Source organism: Corvus moneduloides, chromosome 24 (genome assembly GCF_009650955.1).
Source record: "Corvus moneduloides isolate bCorMon1 chromosome 24, bCorMon1.pri, whole genome shotgun sequence".
NCBI classification, from domain to species: Eukaryota; Metazoa; Chordata; class Aves; order Passeriformes; family Corvidae; genus Corvus; species Corvus moneduloides.
The window spans coordinates 3,324,511-3,350,274 of record NC_045499.1 but is presented as its reverse complement, the minus strand read 5'-3'; the positions used below and the strand labels follow the sequence as shown (position 1 = coordinate 3,350,274).

Below are 25,764 nucleotides of genomic sequence, written 5' to 3'. Positions count from 1 at the left end.
CCCTGCCATGGGCAGGGATGAATTCAGTGATAGAGGTTTATGACTGTGACGGTGCCCAACATTTCTGCATAAAATGAAAACATCTTTGAGTAACACACTGGTTTTCTCTGAAGCTGAGCGTGAGTTCTTGGGCAGTTACCATCTGAGGTGTCAAAGCTTTAAACCAGAAGACAACCATGAAGGGCCCACTGAGCTTTTAGTTTGTGACATGTTTACGTTTGGACCACCAAGCCCTCTGAGACACCTTCAAGGAGCTGGCACAGTGTGAGGCTGTGTGTGTGTGAGTATAAATGGGGAATTAACCAGCAGATGGCACTCAGAAATGTTTGGTACTTTTGGATTACACAGAAGCCAATGCAATTTAATCTTTTAGTGCCCCATCAAATAACTTTTATCCATGGCTCTTAGCACTTCTTGTACCTGCAGCTTCATCGACTACACCTCCTAAAAGCCCTTTCCATCATTGCCTTGCCATTGGGAATTCAGGGAAAAATAAACAAACCAAATGTCTTATTTAAACTAGAAAGCATCATTATCTGAAGTCAGCAGAAAAGATTTCCAAACACCTTCTAAAAATGGATTTAAAAAAAAATATCTTATTTTCTACATACAGATCCCACATCTGTAGAGCAAACAACCCATTTATTTTTGGAAACAGTGTGTTTGATTCCTTTCAATGTGATATAATGATCTGCTGAAAAGAAATTGTAGCTGTTAGGAGTAGAGTGATGGAACTAGAAAGACAAGTAAATGCACTTAAAGCTTTGCTAAGTGTTAGGGGAATAGATCTTGTTGATGGATGAGGTTTTTGCCAAATTATTTCCTGCTCATTCTCAGGTAAGGCAAAGATTAAATCTTTATTCCACTTAGACGTGCAGAATACTAATGAATATTATATAAAATCTTGATTGGGTCCATTCTTTCATGCATTCTTTGTTCTTAGTTAGTTTGGGAGGAATGAGGTCAGGAGCCCTTGGACAAGATGTCAGAAGAGAGCAGCCCCGTGTGAGATGGTGACAGCACCCTCTGGACACCATCTCATCTTCTATTCCTCTCCTTGCACTGAGAGGACCCGTTCAGGGTATAAAATGAACATAAATTGTTCTTTGACCTCACTGTATCAGGTCAAGAGATTTCTCTTTGCAACCATAAATACAGGAGAGCAAGGCGTGTCCTGTGGGTGCATTATTTTCTTGCAGATTATAGACATTGGGACATTTCCAAAATTCCTATCAGTACCTTTTAGGAAATAATGGAAGCTCTGAATCAATAAACTTGAAACCAAAAATGTTTCCCTGATTCACAAGCTGTACAGTCATTAATTAAGTAGCTGAGTGCTGGCTATTTGACCAGATCAGTGCTTGAGTGTGTCCCTACCCTCTTACCCACACCATTGATCTCATGCATTATAAGGCACCCAGAGCTTTCTCGGGGTTTTATGCAAACTGTATTTACCCTTCCCAATTTTGATTAAACAGAAATGTCCTTGGGTGTGCTACAGCTGGCTGAGATGTTCCAGGAGCAACACATTCCTTAAGAATGGCACAGAGAGGACGAGGGGATGGAAACAAACGTGGTGCTGGATGTGTGGCAGCTCTGCCAGGCTGCTGCACAGCACATCTTGGGCATGGGGTTGGCTCTGCTCCCCTCACACCTTCTCTGGAGGCTTTTCCCTCAATAACCCTTCTGCTGGCACATCTCCACCTGCTTTTGTGGGGTTTTCCCCCATTAAACGAGATTATTTAGCCAGGAAAACATTCTCTATTGCTTGCAGAACCAACAGGCAGATTCCTCCAGGAGGCATCAGCACACCTGGTGCACTTTGCTCCCCTTCCAGCAGCCCCTCTCTGGGTGAATGGATGTGCCTGGTGCCTGCTTGCCTCACTGCCAGCATTTCTGCTTTCATTACCATCCATCAATCATAACATCTGTCGCTGTTTGCAGGTTGGAAGCCAAGAGCTGTGAGCACCCTGCTAACTAAAACTATTGCTTTCCTCATGGTTGATCCTGTGCCTCCTTCCCACAGCACTTCCAAGCAAGGTGCTCAAAAGGCAGCACAGAGCAGCTCCCAGCACGCTCCAGCGCTGCCCCAGGGTGCCTGGCAGGCACCAGATCCATCCCTGTGTCCTCAGGCTGGCAGGGCCAAAGCTCTCCGCGCCCTCCTAGGACAGCTCCAGCCCCATAGCCACCTCCCAGGGTGACATGCTGCGTGCCCACCGTGTCCCCTGAGTGCCCTGGGACCGCGTCCCCTTGGGCACAGCAGCACAGGACACGGGGCTGTGCACACCTGCTGGACTTCACAGAGCTTTCTGAAAGTTCTGAACACCCTGCAGCAGAGCAAGCACTGATGGAAGTCACCAAGGGGTATAGCTGGTGGGGAACGTGGTGCTGAGAGAAAAGCTGAGAGTTACAAAGCAAATGTCTTCTGGCACTGCTGGCCACAATATATATTCATGTTTGACAGTTCCCTCCTCAGCACAGAAAGCAGGAGAGCAAAGGTATGAGATGAGCTACGAGGGAAGCTGCAGGACAGATTTTTGCAAGTTGTGGCATTCTGCCAGTCACTGGGAAAGATGTGACAGGGCCCACGCTTCCAGCCACAGGGGTGGGGATGTCTCATCTTTCAGTTTCAGAAATAACAATGTGAAATGACAATGGTGATGGCTGATTTGGTGTCCAGCTGCAGAGCAGTTCAGTTGTTCATTCGCCCTGAGGACCAGCCAGATCCTCCTGGGAGGGCAGAGGAGGAGCAGACAGCTATTATGGAGAGGTTAATGTCATTGCTCTGCACTCAGCGATCAATGTGAGCACTTGGCTTCTCCTGCCAGCCCTGTGGAACATGGAACGGGCTGGGACTTTTCCTCTCTGAGGCTTGGCTTTCCTTCCAGGGGGAATTCAAAAGAACTACTAAAAGACCCAAATCCAACTCTGGAAGGGTTGCCAGCAGCACGTCCAACACCTCTCAGCACCAACGGGCTGGTACTGGCCCCGCAGAGCTCTTTCTTACTGGGATCATGTGCACGTGGCAGAGAACTGTGCCATGGCTGCAGGTCCCTGGGGCTAACAGGAGGCAAGGGAGTCAGGAAGGATTTACCCCTGGGGAGAATCCCCACACCACCCAGCAGATACTCACCGTCGTGGCGTACTGAATGTCCCTCCAGATGGAAGTCTCCCGGGAGAGGTCTGAGTCCTCGAACAGGTTCTCCAAGATAACCTCTCCTATCATGTCGTGCCTGGAGAACCTGTCAAAGTCAAAGACGCTCAGGTGGAGCTTCCTGCTCGCCAGCTCCTCGTGGGGCACGGGGAAGTGGAAGGACTCGTCGAAGGTGGGGTTCAGGGTCTTCCTGTGGACTCGCGTCTGAAACTTGCGCTTGCGGTCGGGCAGGAGGTAGATCTTCACGTAGGGATCCGAGCTGCCGCAGAAGTCTTTGGCTGGCAAGTCAAAAGCCCTGAGAATTCGGACAGTCAGCGTCTCGTTCTCATAGTCGTACTTGAGAGTGAAGTTGATTTTCCCACAGGTTTTCTCTGCCTCCTTCTTGGGGTCCTCGGTGTCCACAGTCTTTTGTTTGTAGAGCTCGGGCTTGATGCGGCCGATGCTGGTCGGCTGCTCGGCCACGGCCGGCGGCTCCAGGCCGTAGTCCATGCTGGACACGTGCATCTGCCGGGGGAGGTGCCTCTTGAAGGAGATGTGCCTGCAGGAGGAAGACACAAACAGCTCTGTGGGTTTCCAAGCACATTGCTCTCCTTTTTCTCCCCTGGACTCAGAAAGCAAGAGAGCACAGAACGAGTTCAATAGGTGCTCCTGACCTCTGCACAGAAACCATGTATGTTATGGATGTGAACAGAGGGGAACAGCTCCAAAAACCTTCAAGGAATCAATCCAGCAAATTTCTTAAATTCCAGAGTATTTGCCACAAGCTGCACTTTCTCACCTGTGGCACGAGTCACAGCCCACAGCTGAACAGATGGGCCCCAACAACTCCTTACCCAAATCACAGACAGCACCACATGGAGACTTTCCCCACCCTCAGTCCTTACACTTCCAAGATACTGGCACTAAGTGCTCTCAGGCAAAAAAATCCCTTTTTTTTTTTATCTTTTTCTTTTGGTGAGACAACCACGACCAGTTCAGAAGGTGAGGCTTTACTCGTAGAACCACAGCATGGTTTGGGTTCAGAAGGTTTTAAAGCTCATCTCACTGCATCCCCTGCCACAGGCAGGGACATCTTCCCCTAGGTCAGCTTGCTTCCAGCCCTGTCCAGCCTGGCTTTGCTGGGTATTGCTGCTTCCAGGCTTTTCCAAGAGACTCATCAGAAACTGATAGATAATTGTTGACAGGGAGGGAGGCACAGCCTCGTCGGGAAGCGTCTCTTGCCTTGAGCTCTCCTCCAGCACAAGCTGTGTGTAAGCAGAGCTTTATCTGAACAAAGCATAAAAGCTTTCTGTGGACTCAGGGCATTATTCCAGATTATCTGGTGTTTACAAGAGCACTTTATAGAGTTATTCAACCAAACTAAGAACTCTACAGCCAGAATATTAGCTTTCAGTGATACATGGTGCTTGGAGACTTTGGCAGGTTCCTCAGAGGTATTTTGGACGGGGTTAGGCTGGGCTGTGAATCAGAGGAACCTGCCAAGGAGAAAGTGGGTTTGAAACCTGCCCACGTACAGCCAAGTCACACTTTGTTTGTCCTAATTCAGACAGGCTGAGGGTTTTTTCCTCCTCTGTTGGAAAGGTGTAATAAAAGCAGAAGGAGCGTGTGCATGCAGAGAGGGAATCAGCTGTCCAAAAGCAGCAAGGATAAATAAAAGAGTGTGGCTCACAAATGCAGGTGGCGCCGTGCTGGTTTAACTCAGCTCCTTCAAACAGGGGGCTGCCATCGGTGCCTCACTAATCCTGCAAAAGTGCAGCCAATTTTCTGAGCAGTGCCTGATTTCCCTGTCACACTCCTGTGCACATCCCAGACACGGCCAGTGAGGCAAACAGAAGTTCTGGGGCACAGCCAGGACCCTGTGATCCCTCTTCCCTGTCCCCGTTTCACCGCCTTCTGTGTCAAGGAGAGATGCTGCATTTCACAGGATCACAGAATGGTTTGTGTTGGAAAGGAACTTTAAAGCTCACCTCATTCCACCCCCTGCCATGGGCAGGGACACCTTCCACTATCCCAGGTTGCTCCAGCCTGGCCTTGGACACTTCCTGGGATGGGGCAGCCACAGCTGCTCTGGGCACCCTGTGCCAGGGCCTCACTCCACTCCGAGTAAAGAACCCCTTTCTAACATCTAATCTAAATTTCTCCTCTGTATCCATGCTGAGAAGGTGTCCCAAGGTTCACACAGCCTTTCCCTGACTTCCTGAGGAGGATGCTGATGTCTCTGTCCCCATCTGAGCACAAGCACCGTGCGCAGCTGGTTCTGGGCTTGTGCAGTGAGCGATCCATCAATTGTGCTGATCTAATTGTTTCTGCCAGGAGCCACAACAGCAAGAGAGAGCCAAAAGGTCTAATTCTGTCTGACAGGGTACATCATTGATACTTCAGCCTGCCTCTCATGTTAGAACAAAATTAAAGTGGCCAAAGCATGCGGGTGACTTGACACAATGAGGTCAAGTCGCAGTAATAGGACCTGAATCCCGAATTTTTTAAAAGGGCCATGGTAAACCAGTCTTAACACATTCATTGGTTGATGGCCAAGCTTTGGACAGTAATCTGGTGTGTAGGTGCTCTCCTTAGTCTCCCCTATGGTATCTGAGCCTCAGACTCCATCCAACAATCTTCCCACATCTCCAGCTGCTCACAGAGCTTCGCCCCTGCTGAGCACCCCATTCCTGCCATTCCTGAGCATCCCCACCCAGCAGAATCATGGAATCATGGAGTATCCTGAGCTGAAGGGACCCACAAGGATCATCCAGTCCAGCCCCTGGCCCTGCACAGACACCCCAACAATCCCAATCTGGGCACCCCTGGCAGCGCTGTCCAAACGCTCCTGGAGCTCTGGCAGCCCTGGGGCCGTGCCCATTCCCTGGGGAGCCTGGGCAGTGCCCAGCAGCCTCTGGGGGAAGAACCTTTCCCAGTATCCAACTTAAACCTTCCCTTTGGCCCAGCTCCAGCTGCTCCTTCAGGTTCTGTCACTGTCACAGAGAGCAGAGCTCAGAGCTGCCCCTTGGGAGGAGCTGCAGCCCCCAATGAGCTCCAACCTCAGGCTCCTCCAGGCTGAGCATCCCATCCCAGCCCTCACCTGGTGGAAGACGCCGGCTCCGTGGTTTGCCTCTGGATCCGCGTGCGCCGCATGATGTGATCCTTCATGGACATCTGGACCTCTGCAGGGATGTCTGGGGAGGTGTGGCTGATCTTCACAGCTGCCTCCAGAAAGCTGATGGCCCCCGTGTCCTTGAGCTTGTCTGCCATGCTGTCCTTGTCTCCTGCCTCGCTCCGCAGCACGGCCAGGTGGGAGGAAAGGGCCTTGTTCCTCCAGGGAACCCAGCACAGCTTCCAAAAGAGAAACACAAACACTGCCACCAGGGCCAGGCCACACACAATAACTATCACTGCAAGGAGGCTGACGGAGAGCTCTGAGGGAGAGAAGGACAGCGACAGGGAGGGATGGGAAAGAAGAAAAGACAAGACAGATGGTGAGAAAATCATAAGCGAAAGGGAGAAATGGTCCAAACTGACTTAAATCACAACTAATGGAGAATTCTTAGCAGATTCTTCAAGCCAGAGCCAAGCCCAAATGAGCAGCCCCTGACAGGCTCGGGACACACCTGCGGAGAAATGGGTATCTCCATATGGGCAGAGCTGTGATGTTTTACACCCTGGTGCTTAAACTGGCTATAAAATACCATCCTTGGTTTGTTCTGCGGCATCAGCAAACTGCTGAGTCTGAAATCAAGAAGATCTGTACAATTCCACGACAGAAACAAGCTCGGGTGCTGTACCACAGAAAGTGCCTTTCTGCTTCATGTCACAGCTGCTCAGGCACAGTAATGAAAAAATCCATCTACCAGGATCCTGGAAGTGGATTGTTGTTGTACTATCAGCGCTCACATCTTGTCCAGATGTGCCCATAGGGAATAAAAAGTAAATAGCAGCACCAAGGAAAAAATAATCACAAGCTGCTGATGCAGAGAAACCAAACATAGCAGGAGTTTGTACAGAAAGTACTACACAATCTTCCTCAGTCTGAACAGCACTTGAGCTGCGTGTGTGCTCTGATGCTCTGAGACACTTTTACCTCATGTGTTGTGTATTTCAGTCTTTTTTTCTGGAGAGGAAAGAGCTTCCGTACGTGTGGCTGATGAATCAGGAAAATGGAAGAGATATATATACATGTCTGTGTGTATAAATATACATATATATATATATATATATATATACATACTTCATCTAGGCTGTGAAATGATTCACAGCACACTGCACAAAGAGAAAACATTGGCTATTTTTGCTTCCTTTCCTACAGTGTATTAATTCCCAGATTGCCATCCAGACCAAAACTCCGAGAGCTCAGGATCCCAAGGAATACCAGTCCCTGATTGTGGAGCCAGGTTTTGTTCTGGAGGTAAGTCTGCAGTGTCAGGACTATGGACAATTCCATCACGGGTTGCTTTGAGCTCATGGACAATTCCTTGATTGCTTTGTTATTTGTAGTACCCAGTAAAGCCACACTCCTTAAATTACCCAAGTGCAGGACAGGACAGACAAGCAAAAAAACACCAAACACCCCAAAAGTTCATATGGAACAAGCATAACCTCTTACCCACCCTATCTATGTCTATTCTTGGACCATAAATGTTCTGTGTGACCACACTGAATTCCCTGCCTGAGCCCCAAGGAACAGGGTGGGTGCCCAGTGCATTTCTGAGCTGGGAACTCCCCTCTGTGCTCCATCCCAACTGCTCTGAAAGTGATTCCTGATGTGCTTTACCTTAAACAGGAGCCATAAAACACCTTCTGTTCCCTATAGTTTTATAAAGCTGTAATAAGACATTTAATTATAGAATCACAAGATGGTTTGGGTTGGATGGAACCTTGAAAATCATCTCATCCCACCTCCTGCCATGGGCAGGGACAGATTCCACTATCCCAGGTTGGTCAGACCCCCATCTAACCTTGCCTTGATGTTAAGGCTGAGAAAAATCTGTGAAGTATGAGGAAAGACTAAGTTTTTATCTTGAATAAAGAGCTGAATTTCAAAATTACTGAAAAAAACCTCCACAACCACAACAAAACAACAAACCCCCCACCCACCATTGGTGAACCATGACAGCAAAGTGTTCAGGAGCACATTTGTACCATCAACTTTCTCTCGGGTCTCTCTGGGAATGCAGCAGCCAGTGCAAATTTGGGATTCTCACACCAGCTCCTGTAAGTGAAATCTCCAGGCAGCATCAGACACAAAATGTGACATCCACACCCGAAGAAGCCTGGGAAGCCATCTGCTGTTCCTCACACCCTGGAGGAAAGGCACTGCTTTCCCACAAAATCATTGAGCCCAGCAAATCCAGCAGGAGCTCCAGGTAAAGCTCCCTGGCTGCCCACGGGGTTTTTGACTCGAAGGGAAGGGCTGGAAGGTGCAGATGGGAAGGATAAACATCACCCAGAGGTTTTTGCAACTTCTCTTTTCCTTCCCAGCCTCCTGTGCAGGTCATTTATCTTCTGTTGTAGCTCCGAGGTGGAAACACAGATCGCTGCTGGGGTGAATAAACAGGTCCCATCTTATTCAATAATAAATAAGGTTGTACCAGTCAGCAGCAGAACTTCCTTAGAGATTTGCCTAAATGTATTCTCACCAAAGCTGAGAGCACAGAGGTTCCACTTCCCTATACTTTGAGTTAAATCTTGGAATTGTGCCCAGGAAACTCAGTGTCAAACATTCATAAGAAAACTCAAGAACCTGGACTTTTTTTGCAAATACCTCTGTGTTGGTACAAAGGAAATCATTGCAATGCAGAATCTCTCACCGCTGGGAATTGCTGCATGACAAAGAAGACTTTTTAAAATATATTTCCACCCATTCCAAGGAGTTTTATAGGCTGCATGGCTCTGCCAGCACACCAGGCTCATTAATGGAAACCATCAGAAATAATCTATTATCCTTTCAGAAAACCTGTTGCCAGCTTGAGAAAGATCCTGGCTCCTGTCATTCCTTGCAGGGCTGGCATTCATAATGTATCTGACAGGACTCACAGATACTTTTATGCATGACCTCCTACTCCTTCCTCTGACAGCTGACACAAAGCACTAGTGGAAGGGATCAGGATTTTACAGACAGTTTTTAAGCATCTGCCTGCTTAGAATATTGGGTTGTTTGAAGATGACATTGAATTCTCCAAGACTTCTTCATGACTTATTAAACTTAAATATCAATTGGACAGAGTTGACCTTCATTGATTTAATGAGCTTTCTCTTAGGAATTTGAAAATACCATTTACTTTCTTAAAAATACCTGGTATTGAAAATGCTGTGCTTTAAATGTCCTTTAACTTACAAGAAACTGTAAAAACAAGATAATTCCTCATCTAACAGAAAATGCCCCGGGGCCAGAGGCTGCTTTGGTATTCCTGGCATGGGTGGAGGTAAGGCCAGTTCCCCCAAAAGGACACCTCAGCCCAGGGGAAGAATGAGTTCCTTGGTTGATATTATCCCCCTTTTGCAAGGTTTGGATCCAAGGTGAGAGGAAAAGAGGGAAAGGAGGGGTGTGCCAGCATCCAGCAGTGAGGAAAGGCTCTGTCTAATGCAGGAACAGCTCAGATCCCAACTGCTCACAGAGAAATGTCCCACCCGAGGCAAAACACGACAGGAGCTGTGTTTCTATTCTATTCCCCTCTAAAACATGAACAGTTATTTGTCACTTCATTATCAGGAGAGTGGTGTGGTACAAGTGCAGAGCAGCTCCAGCCATTCCTCACCCCGGTCCTGCCAAACTCAGTGCTGCTCCCTCATCCTCGCCCGGCTCCCACAGGAGACACGGGAGAAACTGGAAAATCGGTCTTATTACAACTTGTAATTGAAAAGATAAAGCCTAAAAGAAGGAGGTTGCAAACACAAATTAACACGGCTGTTTTCCAGCCTGGCTCCCCCCGGGAGTGAGCGCTGCTTCCCAGAGGAACCCTCGGCTGGAAAATGTTTTTGGCTGCAGGGCAGCAGTGACAGAGCTCCCGCCTGAGTAACGAGGAAGGAGGGGAGAACAAGGATCAGGGAAAATATGGACATGGCCACTGACAGGATCCACCCCTGGAAGTGCTCAAAGCCAGGCCAAGACCTTGAGCAACCTGGTCTAGTGGGAGGTGTCCCTTCCCATGGCAGGGATTTGGGTCCATTCCAACCCCTCAACATTCTGTGATTCTGTGATTCTATGATCTACCTGCTTGAGCTGATATGTTAAGGGTAAGCCACCGAGCTTATATATTTATTATATACTTATTTTATAACCCCCTTGTTACCAAAACACCACAGAAAGGACCTGAAGCCAACAGCAATGGGGACTCCAAGAGCACAAACGAGACTGGATTCTCTCCAAACCCATTCCATTTCTCCTTTGACTTGACTTCTTGGTTTGTGTTTTTACTGGTTTTTAACACCCAAACCCGTTGCTATTAAACCTCACCAAAAAGCTCAAAACTGCAACAACTCCAGAGTCACTACTTCCTACTGCCTTTAATAAAAGACAAACGGCCCAGGGCAGGACAAAGAAAGAGTGGGGCAGTTTAAAACTGTAAAGCTAAACTGAGGAAGGGGCAAACACTCCTTGGCTGGTCCAGCCCTTCCCACCACGGTACCCATGAACTCGTAGAGCAGCTCCTCAGCACAGCCCCCCCTTTTCGTTTCATCCTGGATGGGAGCTAAGGAAGAGATACGGTTGAACTGCCTTTCAGCTTGATGTCCCTGCTGACTTCCTAATGCCCAAACTGAGTTACCAAAGGGGATAATTAGCAAAGTCCAACCAGAAAACGATTAATAATATGACAAAGTCATGATTAGAGCAGTCTATTAACTGCAAGACAATAGTGGTCTAATTGTGGCAACATTGACTTTTACTGCTGTGAAGTGGCTTGCACTGTCATTAAAGAGATTCATGGATAACTCTGAGTTTAATGTGAAGAGTTGTATTTAATATCCCAAAGATGTAATTTAGCTTTCCTTCCACCCACTCCCCACAGAGAAAACAAAACATGTTTGATGGCTCTCTCAGCACTCCAGCAGCCATTAGTCATTCCAGCTACCTGTTGCTTTTAAACAAAGTTGGACTGGCACAAGTGGAAGTTCAAGAGGCTGGAAATACCCAGTGAGGTGCAGTGTGGGACAAGGGTGATGCCACCAGCCCCCAGGACCTGGCTGTCCCCTTCCTCTCTTGTCACCTGTGAGGGCACAGACATCTCCTCAGGCCCTGGAGCCCCTGACCAAGGCAGTGGGGACACTCTGACCCCACCTTCTGCCACCACAGCTTGCTTGGTCCCACAGCTCCATGCTCAGGCACAGACCCAGACACAGCCACCAGCCTGACCCTGCCAAGAGCCCAGCATCATCCTCCCTGTGAGAGGTTCTTCCTCCTAAGTTCTTTGGTGGTTCATGGAAAATCTGGGCATCAGGGAGAGCTCAGGCTGCTTTGCTCCCTGCTGGGATCCCTTCAGCTGTAAAAGCCACTCCTGGCTACTCTGAGCTACAGCTTGGAGCATGGAACATCCTCCCACAGCGCAAGCTCCTGGAAGGGCAGCTCCAGGAGGTGGCAGAGCCCAGAGCAGGAGGTGATGGTGATCACCTCACTCACACTGGCTGTGTGACTGGTTCCCCAGTGGCACACACCAAGCTCACACCACCCCAGCAGATACTTCCAGGCTTCTCTGTCCATTTTCAGCTACATTTTTCTCTTGCAGGAGTGTTTGTGAGAATATATTGCTCTGTTTCTGTAGGGCTTTGCAGGGAGCACACACTCAAGTGATGGATTACTACAAGAGGTGTTGCTGGAGGAGAGCAGGCAGCTCTGGGGCTACAACAGACCACGTGAGGCACCCACCAACTGCTGATCTCATTTTCTCTCTATTGAGAAGCATCGGCAATGTGAGCCTGATTAGCTGAGGGCTGGAAATTGGGCACGGGGAGCTGTGGTGGATTTTGGAGGGCAGGGGGGAGCACAGGGCAGCAGCTGCAGAGGAGGAGGAGGAGGGTTCCATTAAACCCCAGCTACGGAGATATTTATTTAGCAAAGCTGCTCGGCTTTGGAGGAAGGAACAGGGACTGGATGGAACAGAAATCAAATATCAGAACCCCACATCAGCATCCAGCAGCACCACAGAGACAAGAGGGAATGTTCCCTTCGGGGACACAGCACGGAGCAAAACCTGAGGGCCACCACGGAGGGCAGCAGCAAACAGAGCCCTTTGCCACAGGGATTCTGGAAAGGAAGCTGGCTGGCTTATAAATCCAGGGATGCTGCTCTGGGTGAGAGGTGAGCTGCAGTGCAGCATCGTGCAGACCTCAGCCAGCTCCTTATCCCTCCCCGAGCCTGCTACAGCCTTGGGAATGGTAGCAGAGCAAATGATACAGATCAGACTGTCCCTGTCACCCCACACAGCCCCAGTTCCTGCAGCAGCAGGCTCTGTGTTTCCAGAGCTCACAGTGTGTGGGCACTTGGGGGCTGCACAGGGCATGGCAGTGACAGCGAAGCACTGCACGCCACTCTCTGATTGCCCCTCTTTGCTGGGCTTGTGTCCAGTGTGCCAGTCCCCTGCTGATGGCTTTATTGTCACATTTCAGGCCCCCTCGCTGCCATTTGGCTGTCATTTGAAACTTCATCAAGTTCTTGATTTGCTGATGGTGCTCTCCAGGCAGGCAGGAGCTACAGGAATATGCCCCGAAATATTCCTGAGCTAGACGAGTCATTAGGAGCTGTCACTTCAAAGTCTGGCTGCCGTCAATTCACTTCTCCCAGGCAGCCTGGCAGCGCAGGAGCTGCTGCTCGAACACAGCACAGAGGTGGGTCCTGGCGAGGGGGAAATATTTCATCAGCCTCTCAGCAGATGTTAAAGGGCCAGCTCAAGACACAATTCAGGGTGGGGCAGAGCTCCCTCTGCCCCTCAGACGTTATCTCATGCTGCGGGAGGTGATAAGGGCTGCAGAGCCCTCCCGCAGCAGCACATCTGACCCCATCGATCACCCGCAGGTCCGGGGGTCACACACTTGGTTTTTTAGACCCTCACAGCTTCTCCTGTCCAGGGAGTGATCCCAGCACCAGGAGCAGGTGTCACCCATGGACACCCTGCTCAGAGCAGCCGGAGCTGGGCTGCTGGTCAGGCTCCCTCAGGGGACAGGGGCCATCTCCCAGCCCAGGGCAGCGCTGAACCCGAGAGTTTGAGGGAGAGGGAGATGAAGCCACAGAAGTACTTGGCACCATGACCCATCCAGAAAGAAGCAGAATCACAGAATTATAGAATATCCTGAGCTGGAAGGGACTCATAGGCATCAGCCAGTCCAACCCCTGGCCCTGCACAGACACCCAACAATCCCACCCTGGGCATCCCTGGCAGCGCTGTCCAAATGCTCCTGGAGCTCTGGCAGCCCTGGGGCCGTGCCCATTCCCTGGGGAGCCTGGGCAGTGCCCAGCACCCTCGGGGAAAGAACCTTTCCCTGATCTCCAGTCTGACCCTGCCCTGGCACAGCTCCAGCCCTTCCCTGAGTCCTGTCCCTGCTCACAAACCAGGTTGTTTTTCTCTTGGTAATGAAAGTAAAAAAACACTGATTGCTCCTCTCAGCTGGCCAGGGCTGCAAAATGGTGTGAAATACCCATGGAGACCCTGAAAGACCCCCCCACTTCGTGCACACTCCCAGCACCACAGGACAGGTTTCTCTAGGTGAAAGCAGCCAGCCCCAGCTGCTCTGGACGTCCCAAGCCTTGTTCTGTTTTTCCATATCAACCACAAGTAATTCCACAGAGGACAGCACAGGGAATGTGGATTGAAAACAAGTTCTCACAGTTTGCTGAGCACTTTCACACTCAGCTCATTGCACAGAGCTCAGTGGCAAACACCCCTCTCAAAGCAGAAGGGTGGGAATGCTCAGGAGGAGGATGTTCTGAGAGGAGACATCCAGAGAATCGTGGAATCATGGAATGGTTTGGGTTGGAAAGGACTTTAAAGCTCATCTCCTTCCACCTCCTGCCATGGGCAGGGACAGCTTCCACTATCCCAGGTTGCTCCAAGCCCCATCCAGCCACAGAGTCTCTCTGGAAGCTAAAATGAGATTTATCCTGTTCCTGTGCTTCCCCAGTCCTCGGACTCTGAGTCCTGCGCTATCAGCTCCCACCGGCTTCCTCCTGCCAGCACAGGCTCCCCAGGAACCCTGACAGAGCCTCCTTGTCTCTTGCACACACGCAGCCAGGAAAAGGATCCTGGGAAGGTCAGGACAGGAATGCTCCAACTGCTGGTGCCAAAGTTTCAGTCAGACAGCAAAAAACTTCTTAAAAATTAATTTGCTGCTACCACAGGGTTCCTGCCATGCAAGAGCTTATCAGAATGCAAACTATAAGCTTCAAAGGGGAGGATGAATCAGAAGCTATTTTGAGAGTAATTATATAAGACTATAAAACTCAAACCATCTCATTATTGCACGTTAAGGATGGAGACAACCCTTCATAGGGAGACCTCGCAGGGACCCAGTGTTTCAGTGGCTGATCTATGGCCCAGGAGCAAACAACAACCTCATCCCTCACATCCAGGTGAAACTCACTTCACTGAGCACCACCAGTGCTCACCATTTGCTGTATTTCTTGTGGGGGTGTGGTTCTATAGCTGGGAAATGCACTGCAACACGAGACACGGACAACTTCATCCAAAGTTTTGTTCCTTTAGCTGTTGCATAATTTACAATCATGGAATATCCTGAATTGGAGGGACCCAAAAAGGATCATCCAGTCCAGCTCCTGGCCCTGCACAGACACCCCAACAATCCCAATCTGGGCATCCCTGGCAGCGCTGTCCAAACACTCCTGGAGCTCTGGCAACCTCGGGGCTGTGCCCATTCCCTGGGGAGCCTGGGCAGTGCCCAGCAGCCTCTGGGGGAAGAACATTTCCCAGTATCCAACCTAAACTCCCCTGGCACAGCTCCAGCTGCTCCCTTGGGTGCTGTCAGTGGTCACAGAGAGCAGAGATTTCTCTGAGAATTTGCTGTCCTGCAAAGCAGCTCTCAGCTCGTTAGCGCCAATACCTGCAAATTCCCCAATTTTATAAACTCCAAGTTATAATTAAGGAGAAAATACTTAAACCATGAATCTGCACATGTAATAAAGTTCTATTAATCCCCATGAATATAACATCCCCAGCCACAGCCTCAAGGCTTTCCCATGTCATGCTGGAGCCTGCAGCACCTCACGGCTGTGAGAGGATGAGCCCTTGGGACACCCCCGAGCTGTCACCTGCATCGTGCCCTACCTGCAAGGAGCAGAGAGAGTTGTTTTTATTCCTGCCTACATATCCAGGCTGCAGCTGAAGCTCCTGCTGTGTCTTGGCCCAGAGGAGGCAGCACAGAGGTGTGGGCGATGCTGTCCCCATCCTCTCTGCACCCCGTGCCCAGTCCCTGCGTGGGGACTGCCACAGCTCATGGTCTGACAGAGCTGATTAAACAAGTGCATTACACAGAGAAGAGACACTGTCAAACCCTTTGCCACCTGGTGTTCTTCAGTTCATGGTTTGGTCCTTCTTTCACCCAGGGAACAGACGGCAAGTGCTCTCAGACATTGGAGTGGGAGCTGCTCCAGCCCCCAGGGGAGTTTCAAAAACCAGAGGGAAATCTGAACAGAGTAATTCAGAGGGACACACAAAGGTGATGTTCAAGTGTAGAGTCAACCTTGAGGCACTCATGTCCCTGTGTGTATACGTAACCAAAAAAAGGAAAAAAATCAACACCTACAAATCACAGAATCATTAAGGTTGGAAAATGCCTCTAAGATCATCAAGTCCAACCAAATGGAAGTGCACAATACACCAAAGAAAGGGATGTGAGGTAAGATGAGAGTTTGGTGGCCTGGAGCTTGGGCTTTTCTCACTGAAATAGAATGGAGAAAGAGTTAATTACCCCAAAAGAACACAAAAGATCCTGAATAACTGACGAGCCCTGCATGGCTCTCCAGGCAGGAGGAACCTCCAGCGCAGCAGCCAGAACACAGCAATGAAACCCCACAGTGCCTGGATCTCTGCGGGGCTGCAACACCAAATCCCAGTGTCCAATGTCCCAGATGCCCGCTCGGACTTTGACTCTGCCCATGGACAGCCCTCAGCCCATCCTCAGCTCCATCTCCCCAGATGGACCTGGAGACAAAACTCCCCTCTCCCACCAAGCCCCACAAACCCCACTGGTGACTGTGGGCTTCACACGGTGCCGAGAGACATCAGGGACAAGAACTGATCCCCAGTAAAGTGGCTGGGCTGGAGGAGCCCCATCACAGGCTCCTGAAGACAAAAAATGTTGGTATTCAGCCATTATTGACCGATTTGGGCTCTCCCTCCAGGCTGCATCCAAGATCAGATTTGTCACTGAAACTTCTGCTGGCATGTGCAACCCAAAGGGGAGCTTTGTGCTGTCAGAAACACAGCATTTCTGTTATCAAAAGTGACAAAAAAAGAGAAAAAAAAAACTTTTTCAAGCCGAAGGAAACATTCCCCGGTGCTTTATGTCACTTTGTGACTTAATCAGCTGCTCTCTAGAGCATTATAAATGTGATAGGAAGAGTTGTCATTGCTTTCTGCCTAACTGATGACAAGCTAATGAACTATTATAAGCCACAGTGAATGCAATTATGGCACAGGGCTGTGTGCTAATCCCATGACATTTTATCACAATATGCTGTAGCAACATCTGTAAACAACTCAGTGGTGCTGAACACACACAGCGACCAGGGCTGGGGTTAAATCCCTGCTGAGCATCCTCATGCCCCCGGGATATGGCCCTGCACAGACAGCACCTGAGCTGAGCCCTGTGTGCCAGGGGAGCCTGGCTGAGGCTGCTCAACACGAGGGAAGCCCCTTATCCAGACCTGGGGCTGAGCAGAGCCAGGCAGAGAGGAAACCACAGAAACCCAGACACTTCTGGGATGCAGAAATCCAACTGCGTTTCAGGATGCAAAGCAAACGGAACAAGTAAAAGCTTTTCACCATCTCTCTGCCTCCCTTGAGCAACCAAAAACCCTGGAACTTAAAATTTCCTTTCAAAATCTTGATCAGAGCCGTGTCTACTGTGAGACACCAGCAAGGCTGGGCTCAGCAGTGCCTCTGTGCCCAGACTCTCTACCCTGGAGCTGCCACCTCGCTGCCCCTCACTTCCTACACTGGGATTCAATTGTGGGGAAAGGCTTCCCTGTGTCTCCCTCTCAGACTCCATTTTGGGTCAAAAAACCACTAAAATCAGGCTGCCTAGAAAAGATCTCAAGGTAAAGCTTGACAGGGAGTAGAGCTAGGGTCTCTCCCCATCCCAGTGCTGGAAGCCTCCCGTCCTGGGCTGCAGGCTCCACAAGAGGACACAGTTTGGGGACCCCAAAAAGCTCAGTCAGGAAGACCCCAAGCATGGGACAAGGCAGCCCTGAAAAGCTTCCCAGAGGCTTTTCTGAGTGCCCCCTGCCCAGGACACGGAGCCCCTCCAGCACAAGGGGCTCCTTGAGCCATGAGACATTCTGGGTGAGTTTATTGCCTGGACCTGCCCCATGGGAAACCCAAAACTGGAGATGCACAATTCTTCCAGAACTGCCCTGGCTCCAGGTGCTGCACAGGCCTGGTGATTCCCAGCCTGGTGCCCTCGAGCTGCCAGCTGGAGCCACCTAGACCCAAAACAGCCACACAAACCCACACCAGTCCCTCTTTCTCTGTCCCTCTCAACTTGTCACACTGAAAACAGCAGCACACAGCAGGCAGAGCGGCACTGGCAGATCCAGAGCTGGATTCAGATGGAGCAGCTGGGAAGGACTCACCTGCCTGGAGCCCACGGCTGGTACAGGCACCCTGCACCCAAATGCAGAGGTTTGGAACAGAGCATTTCTTTGTTCAAGCTGCCCTGAGTGAGGAGGGAACTTCCTCCCCAAGGCTCTGCTCCTGCCATCAGCTGCTGCTGCTGCTGCTGCTGCTTCCATTAGCTTGGAACAAAGACAGGGCTCTTTAACCCCTCCAATGTGCTGCTGTGCAGCAGTGGTGTGTGCAGGCTGTGCCTGATCCCACACATCGATTAAATGGATTCTGAGATGCCCTTTTCCAGTGGCTCCTACCACTCCATACCCTGCAGCTCATGATTCTTTCAGCATGAGCATTTTGACCAGAGCCCAGATTCAGAGCTGGGATCAAACTCTGAGTAAAAGCTCACCATCATGCAGGAGATGAAGCGCTGCGTCTGGAGAGAGAAACTGAGGAGGTGTCACCTCACACTGTGCCACACAACTGTATTCATTTCTTTGCAGCAGCTACAAACGCCCAGAAAATCAGAGTATTACAACACCAGGGGCTAGAATTCCTGGGCAATTATTATTCCAAATGGTCCAGGGCGGTGTGCCTTAAGGATAGTTTGGAGAGGGCTGGTGTGAAGGGAGCTCCTGGCATGCTGCCTTCAGGCTTCGCTGCACAGTTTGCTGTGATGTTGTCAAACGTGAACCTGCTACAGCACAACAAACTGAACTAAACAGAGAGACACCCTCAGCCAGCAGCTGCGGCGCCGCCGCACGCGAGGCTCCCCGCAGGAGAACTTTCCTAGGCAGGGAAAATGTACAGTTAATAGACAATCACTCCAAAAAATCCCCTCCCCGACCCTCCAGGATGCCATTTTGCAAGGTACAAATATAATTAAAGACAATATATGGCAGAGGGACTTATTGCATCTCTCCCCATCGACTGCCAGCGCGATTGCTGTCAGGGAGTCCGCTGGATGGAAACACTCGCAGACAAGATCCCTGATTTTCCAACATGCAGATGGGAAGGGAAAATATATATTGTCATCTTTGAAAAAGAAACAGCAAATATTAAGGGCAGAAAAGGCTGCCTAACCAAGATGAGATGGAAACCAGGGGTCCTGAGAAAGAATATTCGATTGTACCTGGAAATGTGAGCAGTGAGAAGAAACAGTTATGATAAACAAGGATAATTGAGGTCATAGGTAAATAAAACAATTGTATCAGACACAACCCCGCGTTCTGGGTCTGGTTTATCCCTGCACAATGAGCACACACATGGGAGATGATCCAGCTGCCAGGAGCACACGGCGAGTGCAGCAACTCCAGCACAGCCAGGATGCCGAGCAACAAACACCTGCAAACACAGGAACACCAACCACCTTCCCAGAGTCATCCCACAGAGCAGTGGGGAAGATCGGGGCCAGGCTGTGCCCTGGTTTGAACCAGCTCCCAGCACACGCTGGGTCTCAGTGCAACGTCGGGAGAATACTGAGAGCCGGGAAAATGTTTCAACAGCAAAGGCATTTTGAGGAAGCAAAACGCTTTTTAAGGATAAGCGGCTCCATATTATGGGGGGGGAGGAAAAAAAAGGCGAAGAATTATTAAAGTAACTTCAGAAATGTGGACTTACCAGAGCGGTGGCAGCTCCTCAGCGCGGTCCCTGGTCGCTGCCCTCCGCCTGCTCGCGCATCAATTAACACCGGCAGCGATCCCGCTGCTGTTTCTATGGAGTTGGGAATGCTGATCCCTGACTATGCATGAGGCTACTGCAGCTGCATCGGAACAGGCTCCCGAGTCCGCACGAATCCACAAACACGAGCAGCCTCTCTGCTCTGCCTCGGGAATGAATCAACCAGCAGCAATTAGGCGGCTGCAAAGCTGCGCCTATGCAGAGAGGTAGGTACTCACAGGGCTCCCCAACACGCACACTCCACACAGCTCCAGAGGGGCTTTTTATTTACCAGGACCATCTCAGAGCATAGCCAGAGGCAGCTGGAGAGCCACAGATCCGCACACAATGCATGAGCAGAGACACGTCTGTAGACAGGCGGTTTAATCCGTTTTCCCTCGATTTACTCTGCAGGTTTCAACCTTATTTCAATACAGTTTAACAAACCTTCCTCTGGCAGCAAGGTTTGAACCTGATACCTCCAGCATCTGAGCCTGGTTTAGTTAGGCTAAAGAGCAAATCTGCTGCACGTAGCTCTGGCTGGCTCTTCTCTGGGAGGAAAGGCAAGATCCATTTTGCAAGTGCATTACTCTGTGTTAAAAAAGATACTTGCCCCAAGGAGCTGCTCCTCACATGCCTGGCCTCTGGAAACTCAAGCTTCAGTGATTAATATTAGCTTTGCCTGGGTGGCTTGGAGCATCTTTACTGTTATATTGACTTAAAATACACTTGAATGGCGATTCAGAAAAGTGTGTTATTATGCCTGGTGAGTAAATTCAAGACATGCCCATATTTCACAGGTAGTGGCTGAAGGCATCCCATAACCATGAATGGGGGTGTCATCAGTTGTCCCATTAATCAAACTAATCTATCAAGGGATAGGTTTTTTTCCCAGAAAATACTCCAGAAGCAATTCCTCAATAAAAAAATGATCTTTCTGCACCAACACTCCTGCGATGAAAAATCCGTTATTGCCCAGAAATTCCCCCCTTTTTCTGCCCGCAGCAAGAACACTTGTGTGCTTGGTTTAGCATTTTCATAGTCTTTGCCAAGTGTCAGGAGGGTGTTCAGTGCTGTACAAGCTGTGCCGCCTGCACCAGGACCTTCAAAAACAGCAGTTCACACAAGGGGCAAAACACTAAATGTGCTCTGAATTATGGGGTTTGGAACACAGGACACCATGTGCTGGGGAACACAGATATCTTAAGGTCTCTCTGACTCTGTGTCTTCCCCAGCTGCCCTGTTCCTTCCTCTCACTCCAGTTTTCTCCTCCTGCAGCAGGAAAGCACAGGAGTGTTTTGCTGGGGTGGATCAGTGCACGGAGGGAGGGTTTGAGGAGGGTTCTCATCATGCTGAGATCAACAGGGACTGCTGGGGACAACCTGCAGCCCCTCTGCACGTCCCCCACTGCTTCCTGTCCTGGTTCCAAAGCTTTGTACAAACGGATCACTAAGGCAAAAAACCCCAATTTAGGTTATTTAAAGAAAGTCGCAGCACAGCAGTGCTCAAGGTAGAAATCAAACCCAGAGGTTTGCTCCTGGATGTGCTTTGATCCCAGGATAAATTCCTTCCTGTACCCAGGCATCGTCCTTTAAATCATCGTCACAAGACGCTGGCTCCAGTCACAGAATCACGGAATCCCAGACTGGTTTGGGTGGGAAGGAGCTTAAAGATCATCCAGTTTCACCCCTGCCATGGGCAGTGATACCTCCCACTGTCCCAGGGTGCTCCCAGCCCCGTCCAGCCAGGCCTTGGACACTGCCAGGGATCCAGGGGCAGCCACAGCTTCTCTGGGCACCCTGTGCCAGGGCCTGCCCACCCTCACAGGGAAGAATCCCTTCCCAATATCCCATCTAAACCTACTTTCTTTAGTAACACTCATGAGCTCTGCAGGATCATTTCAGAATGAGTCCAGCTTCCCCTTTCCCCCACACGATCTCCTGGGACTGTCTGGCAGCCTCTGCAAACCCACAGGGAGCAGGACCCGGCTCAGGGGAGCACTGAGTGAGTCAGCAGCACAGCTCAGCCCGAAGGGAGAGCAGCCTGACCAGTGCCCAGCTCAACCCGTGCTGGTGAGCGCTGCGCAGGGCACGGCACAGTCCTGGAATCCAGGGATGCAGGGATGCTGCAGCTGAGCTTCCCGCAGCCAGGACCATGGCTCCATCCCCCCGGAGCAGCCCTGGGCAGCAGCAGGCAGGGAGAGATTGCTCAGGGGAGCTCGGAGCAGGCTGTGGGGAACCACAGGATCAGAGAGCATCCTGAGCTGGAAGGGACACACCAGGATCACTGAAGCCCAGCATGGCACCACTCCAAGCAGCGTTTCCCAAAGACCCTGGAGCCTGTTGCAGCTCCACTCCCATGGGCAGAGGGGCCGGGAAGGGGGACAGATCACTATCCCCATGGTCCTGTGGGGTCCTGACTCCCCTGCTCCACAGCCAAGGACCTTGCCCTTCAGTACAGCTGGGCCACAAACTCCCTCAGCTACATCCAAGAGCTCTCACTGCTCCTCCAGGGCCCAGAAGGGACGAGCCCATCCTCTTAAGGGACATCACCTGTGGTAAATGCTGTCCCCACAGCACAGGCAGTGTCACTGCCCACAGCTCACGCTCGTGCACGGGTGACACTCCCAGCATCCCTGCACGACAGCTGAGGCCTGGCAGGGAAGAGAGCGATCAGATGGAGGGAGCTACGGGGGAGGACTGGAGATAGGCACAACAAAAGGATGCTGCAGCTCGCTCCATCTCAGGGCCCCCAGCCAAGAGATCAGTTCTATTCCTGGCACCGCCACGGGCCCAACTGCAGGGAGAGCTCCCCCTCTCATCCCCACTGATGCAGCGGCACCGAAACCTTCCCCAGCCAAACTCCTCATTTTTCTGACAGATTTGGCTGCCGGGCGAGGCGCCGGCAGCGCCTGCAATCCTCCTTTGTTGGGTGTACACAGGAGAAATGCTGCAGCTCGATTGCTCTTGTTGGCTGTGAGGAGGAGATTCAGCTATTACATAACCAGAGAGTAGAGGTGCATCCACTTCATCCACAGCAGCCCTTTCAGCCGCTCAGTCCAGAAGGGTTTTAAAAAAAAATAGACCACCACATCAAAACTTACTCTTATATAAACTATTCAGTAACATTTTTACATTCACAGGTTTTTTCCACTCTTGGATGCAGTTCAAGAAGGCTGATGATACCTGGCTCATTTCCTTGCCACTCCACACATTCCTTGAGGATACTGCTCCCTATCCACGCATGAAACAGCAGAAAAAACCAAACTGCCCCTGTGCTGAGCTGTGCAGGAGCAGCCTGGCTCCAGCTTTGGCAGTGCTTCCTTCAACCTGAACTTCAGCAGGACACTCCACAAGCCAGGCTGATCCAGCCAGTAGTTAATAGATTTATCCAGGAGGCAACAAACTGCCCGAGACGCCGGAGACTCCACATGATGATGACAAATAAGGCCAGTTTGACTCCAACTAATTTGGCGTGTGGCTGCTGAGGCTGTGCTGCCCACACGGGGACACTCCAGCAGGAGCCAGGGCTCCTCTGCCCTGCTTCTGACACGGCACCTGCCTGCTGCCATCTGCTCATCTTCACACAGCCCCACCTTCCCTCTGCCTGCCTTGGTGAGGATGGGCTGGCTGCGTCTGAACACGGGACCGCAGGCGGCCGAGAGCAAACCTGCTCAACATGAGACTTCAGGATAAAATGGACAAAGCATCAGTGCAGATAATTAGATAAACATCCAGCACTGATGGGAAAAGCATCATGTCTCTGGAGCTGTGTTAGTTAACACTTGATGCAAACAGAATTTTTTCCCCTTGCTGGAGCAGCTTTACAGCCAAGGACTGAGAAATATTCGTATATGTCGGGCCCAAACTGTGTCCTCAGTGCTGTCTAGACATAAAAATGGGCCCAGCCGTGCGGAGCAGAGACAGCAGCCCTGGCTGTTTGTGCAGCCAGCCCGGCACAGCTCGCCCGCGGCACCGAGGCTGACACTCAAACCACAGCTCAGAGCACAAAACATTTGTGATGCTAAGGGCAGATGATGATGATGTGATCCCGACCTGAACACGAGGTCCTGGACAGGCTGCACAGACAAATGCAGATCTGTCACATCAGGGTGGACAGAACAAGAGCAGTGCAGAGGATTTCTGCTGCAGAGTCAGGAAAACGTTAATTTTTGGTGCAAGGTAAAGAGTTCCGAAGTGATGCAGTAAGTTTGCAAGCTGTTTGCTCTACTTGCAATAGAGAAAACTGCTGCAGGGGGTGTGACGTGTAAGGACACAACCAGCTGTGGTAAGAGGCCTCCAGAACAGGCAGGTATAAAACAAATTCATTTTAAGAAGAGAATTAAGTTACAGGCAAAGAGGGATGTGACAGGAAGGTGTTTGGCTGGATGTATCAGCAAAGCAGTGCTGGAAGCGCCAGTGCAAACCAAGGGCTGGCATAATCCTGGTGCCCTGTGCCCTGGGTGCCAGCTGCACCCCAGCACGAGATCCTGGCAGAGAGGGGCAGGAGAAAGGGAGGGAAGGTGACACAGAAATCCTTGGACAGGGATTGATGGGCAGCTGTGCTGCACAGGGTCTCTGCACAATGTGCTCAGCAGAGGAGAAAAGTTTGTGAAAACTCGAGCTGTAGAAAGCGCTGGGTTTACATTGGGTTTACAGATCATTGCCTACAGGACCCTTGGAAGGAGCCGCTTATGAAAATGTTGGAATACACAAGCAACTTACAACAGGCTACCAATAATTCTAAAAACTATGCGATCTGGGGTTTTGCTTCTCAGCACACGAGCCTGGGGTTCCAGCTGTCCCTGCCAATGTCTTCTGAAGTGACAGCAGGAGACCTCTCTGGAGCGAGTAGCTGTGAGAAAAAGTGTAGGGAAAATGCCTCATTTTGCAACACGGAGCTGCCCCTTTGCTCCTGGAGCAGAATTCCTGCTCCTGACTCATCCCTGACACACCAGAGTCCCTCCCTGGCTCTACAACCTGACCGGGACAACTCAAGCACTTCTTAGGGAAAGTAAAACACGCACATGAAAGCTCAGCAAGATCCCTTCGTGGTGAGCAGAAATCCATGCAATCCCTGCGGATCCCGCCATTTCTCAAACCAGGATAGCACCAATCAGTTCCTGCCACCCCAGTTGCTTAACGAGGCTCTTCACTGCTTTTTGTTGCTTTGGTTTTTGTTTTACACAGGACAGGAATCTGTGTTTTTGAAAAAGGAACTTTCCCAGGAACTTTAGCTCGTGAAGCAGCCCAGAACATCCCAGCTGTCCCCCCATGCAGCCATCCCCTTCCACATCAACAGGTGAGGCAGGACTTGCACCCAAAACTTCACCATGGAACACGTGGAAAGGGAAGGGACCCCCCCAGAGGGGTGCCAGGACCAACCCCTGGGTCTAACTCGGGGGTCCCAAACATTTTCCTCCCCCTGTAGGGGCTGGATGGCCCTCCTGCCTTCCACGAGCACCCTTCAGCAGACGGGAGCAGGGGCCGTACCTGGCTCGGAGATAATCAGGCTCTGGTCAGAAGGCAGCAGGAGGAATTCCCTGCAGGTGTCCAGGTCCAGGCTGGGCAGGCTTTTCCTCTGGCACAGCTCGGTGAGGATGCTGATGGCCCTGCGACAGCGGCCGTCCTCCCTGGGACCGCTCATCGCCCTCTCCGCATCCTCCGCTCCCGCTGCTCTCTAGGAAACTCAGACTAGGAGCAGAGGGTGGGCTTGGGGCTCATCACAGGAGCAGCTTCACTCCAGTTCCACCCTCTGGCATGGCAGCACCTGCCGGGACACCCGGAGATGCCCCACGGCCCCTGCTCAGAGCCGGAGTGTCCAGCCCCCGGCGCTCCCGGTGCCTCATTGCCTCTGAGATCACAGCTCTGTTTACTGCCAAGGCTGCTCCAGACAAAGAACCTCCTACCAAACTCAGTTTCGTGCCCTCCACACGAGACGTATTAAAGCTGCAGCCCAGATAATTCCTTTTAACCCTTTCACTGCTGCCATCTCTCCGGGTGCGGAGTTCCAGGTCCCGACCCTGGATTTTGCAAAAAAAAATGAGTGGTGAAACCTCCTGGCTGAGGACAGCACATCAGCAGAGAGGAGGAACCAGAGTGCTCCCACAAACACGGCACGAACTACTTACAACTGCCAAAGGCAGCATAAGAGAAGCTGCAGGCTTTATTGATTTGTTTGTGC

At 50.9% G+C, this 25,764-nt stretch overlaps 1 protein-coding gene across 1 annotated transcript in view; it reads right to left on the bottom strand.

Moving 5' to 3' along the window:
* SYT6 (synaptotagmin 6) overlaps positions 1-25,544 on the bottom strand; it is a 34,875-nt gene extending 9,331 nt beyond the window's left edge. The window contains exons 1-3 of the mRNA XM_032132893.1: positions 25,074-25,544; positions 6,234-6,567; positions 3,134-3,692 (exon numbers count right to left, since the gene is read on the bottom strand). Coding sequence (XP_031988784.1) covers positions 3,134-3,692; positions 6,234-6,567; positions 25,074-25,227 — 1,047 coding nt within the window. The 5' untranslated portion in view covers positions 25,228-25,544. The remainder of the gene's footprint in view (positions 1-3,133; positions 3,693-6,233; positions 6,568-25,073) is intronic.
* Positions 25,545-25,764: the final 220 nt, after the last annotated feature.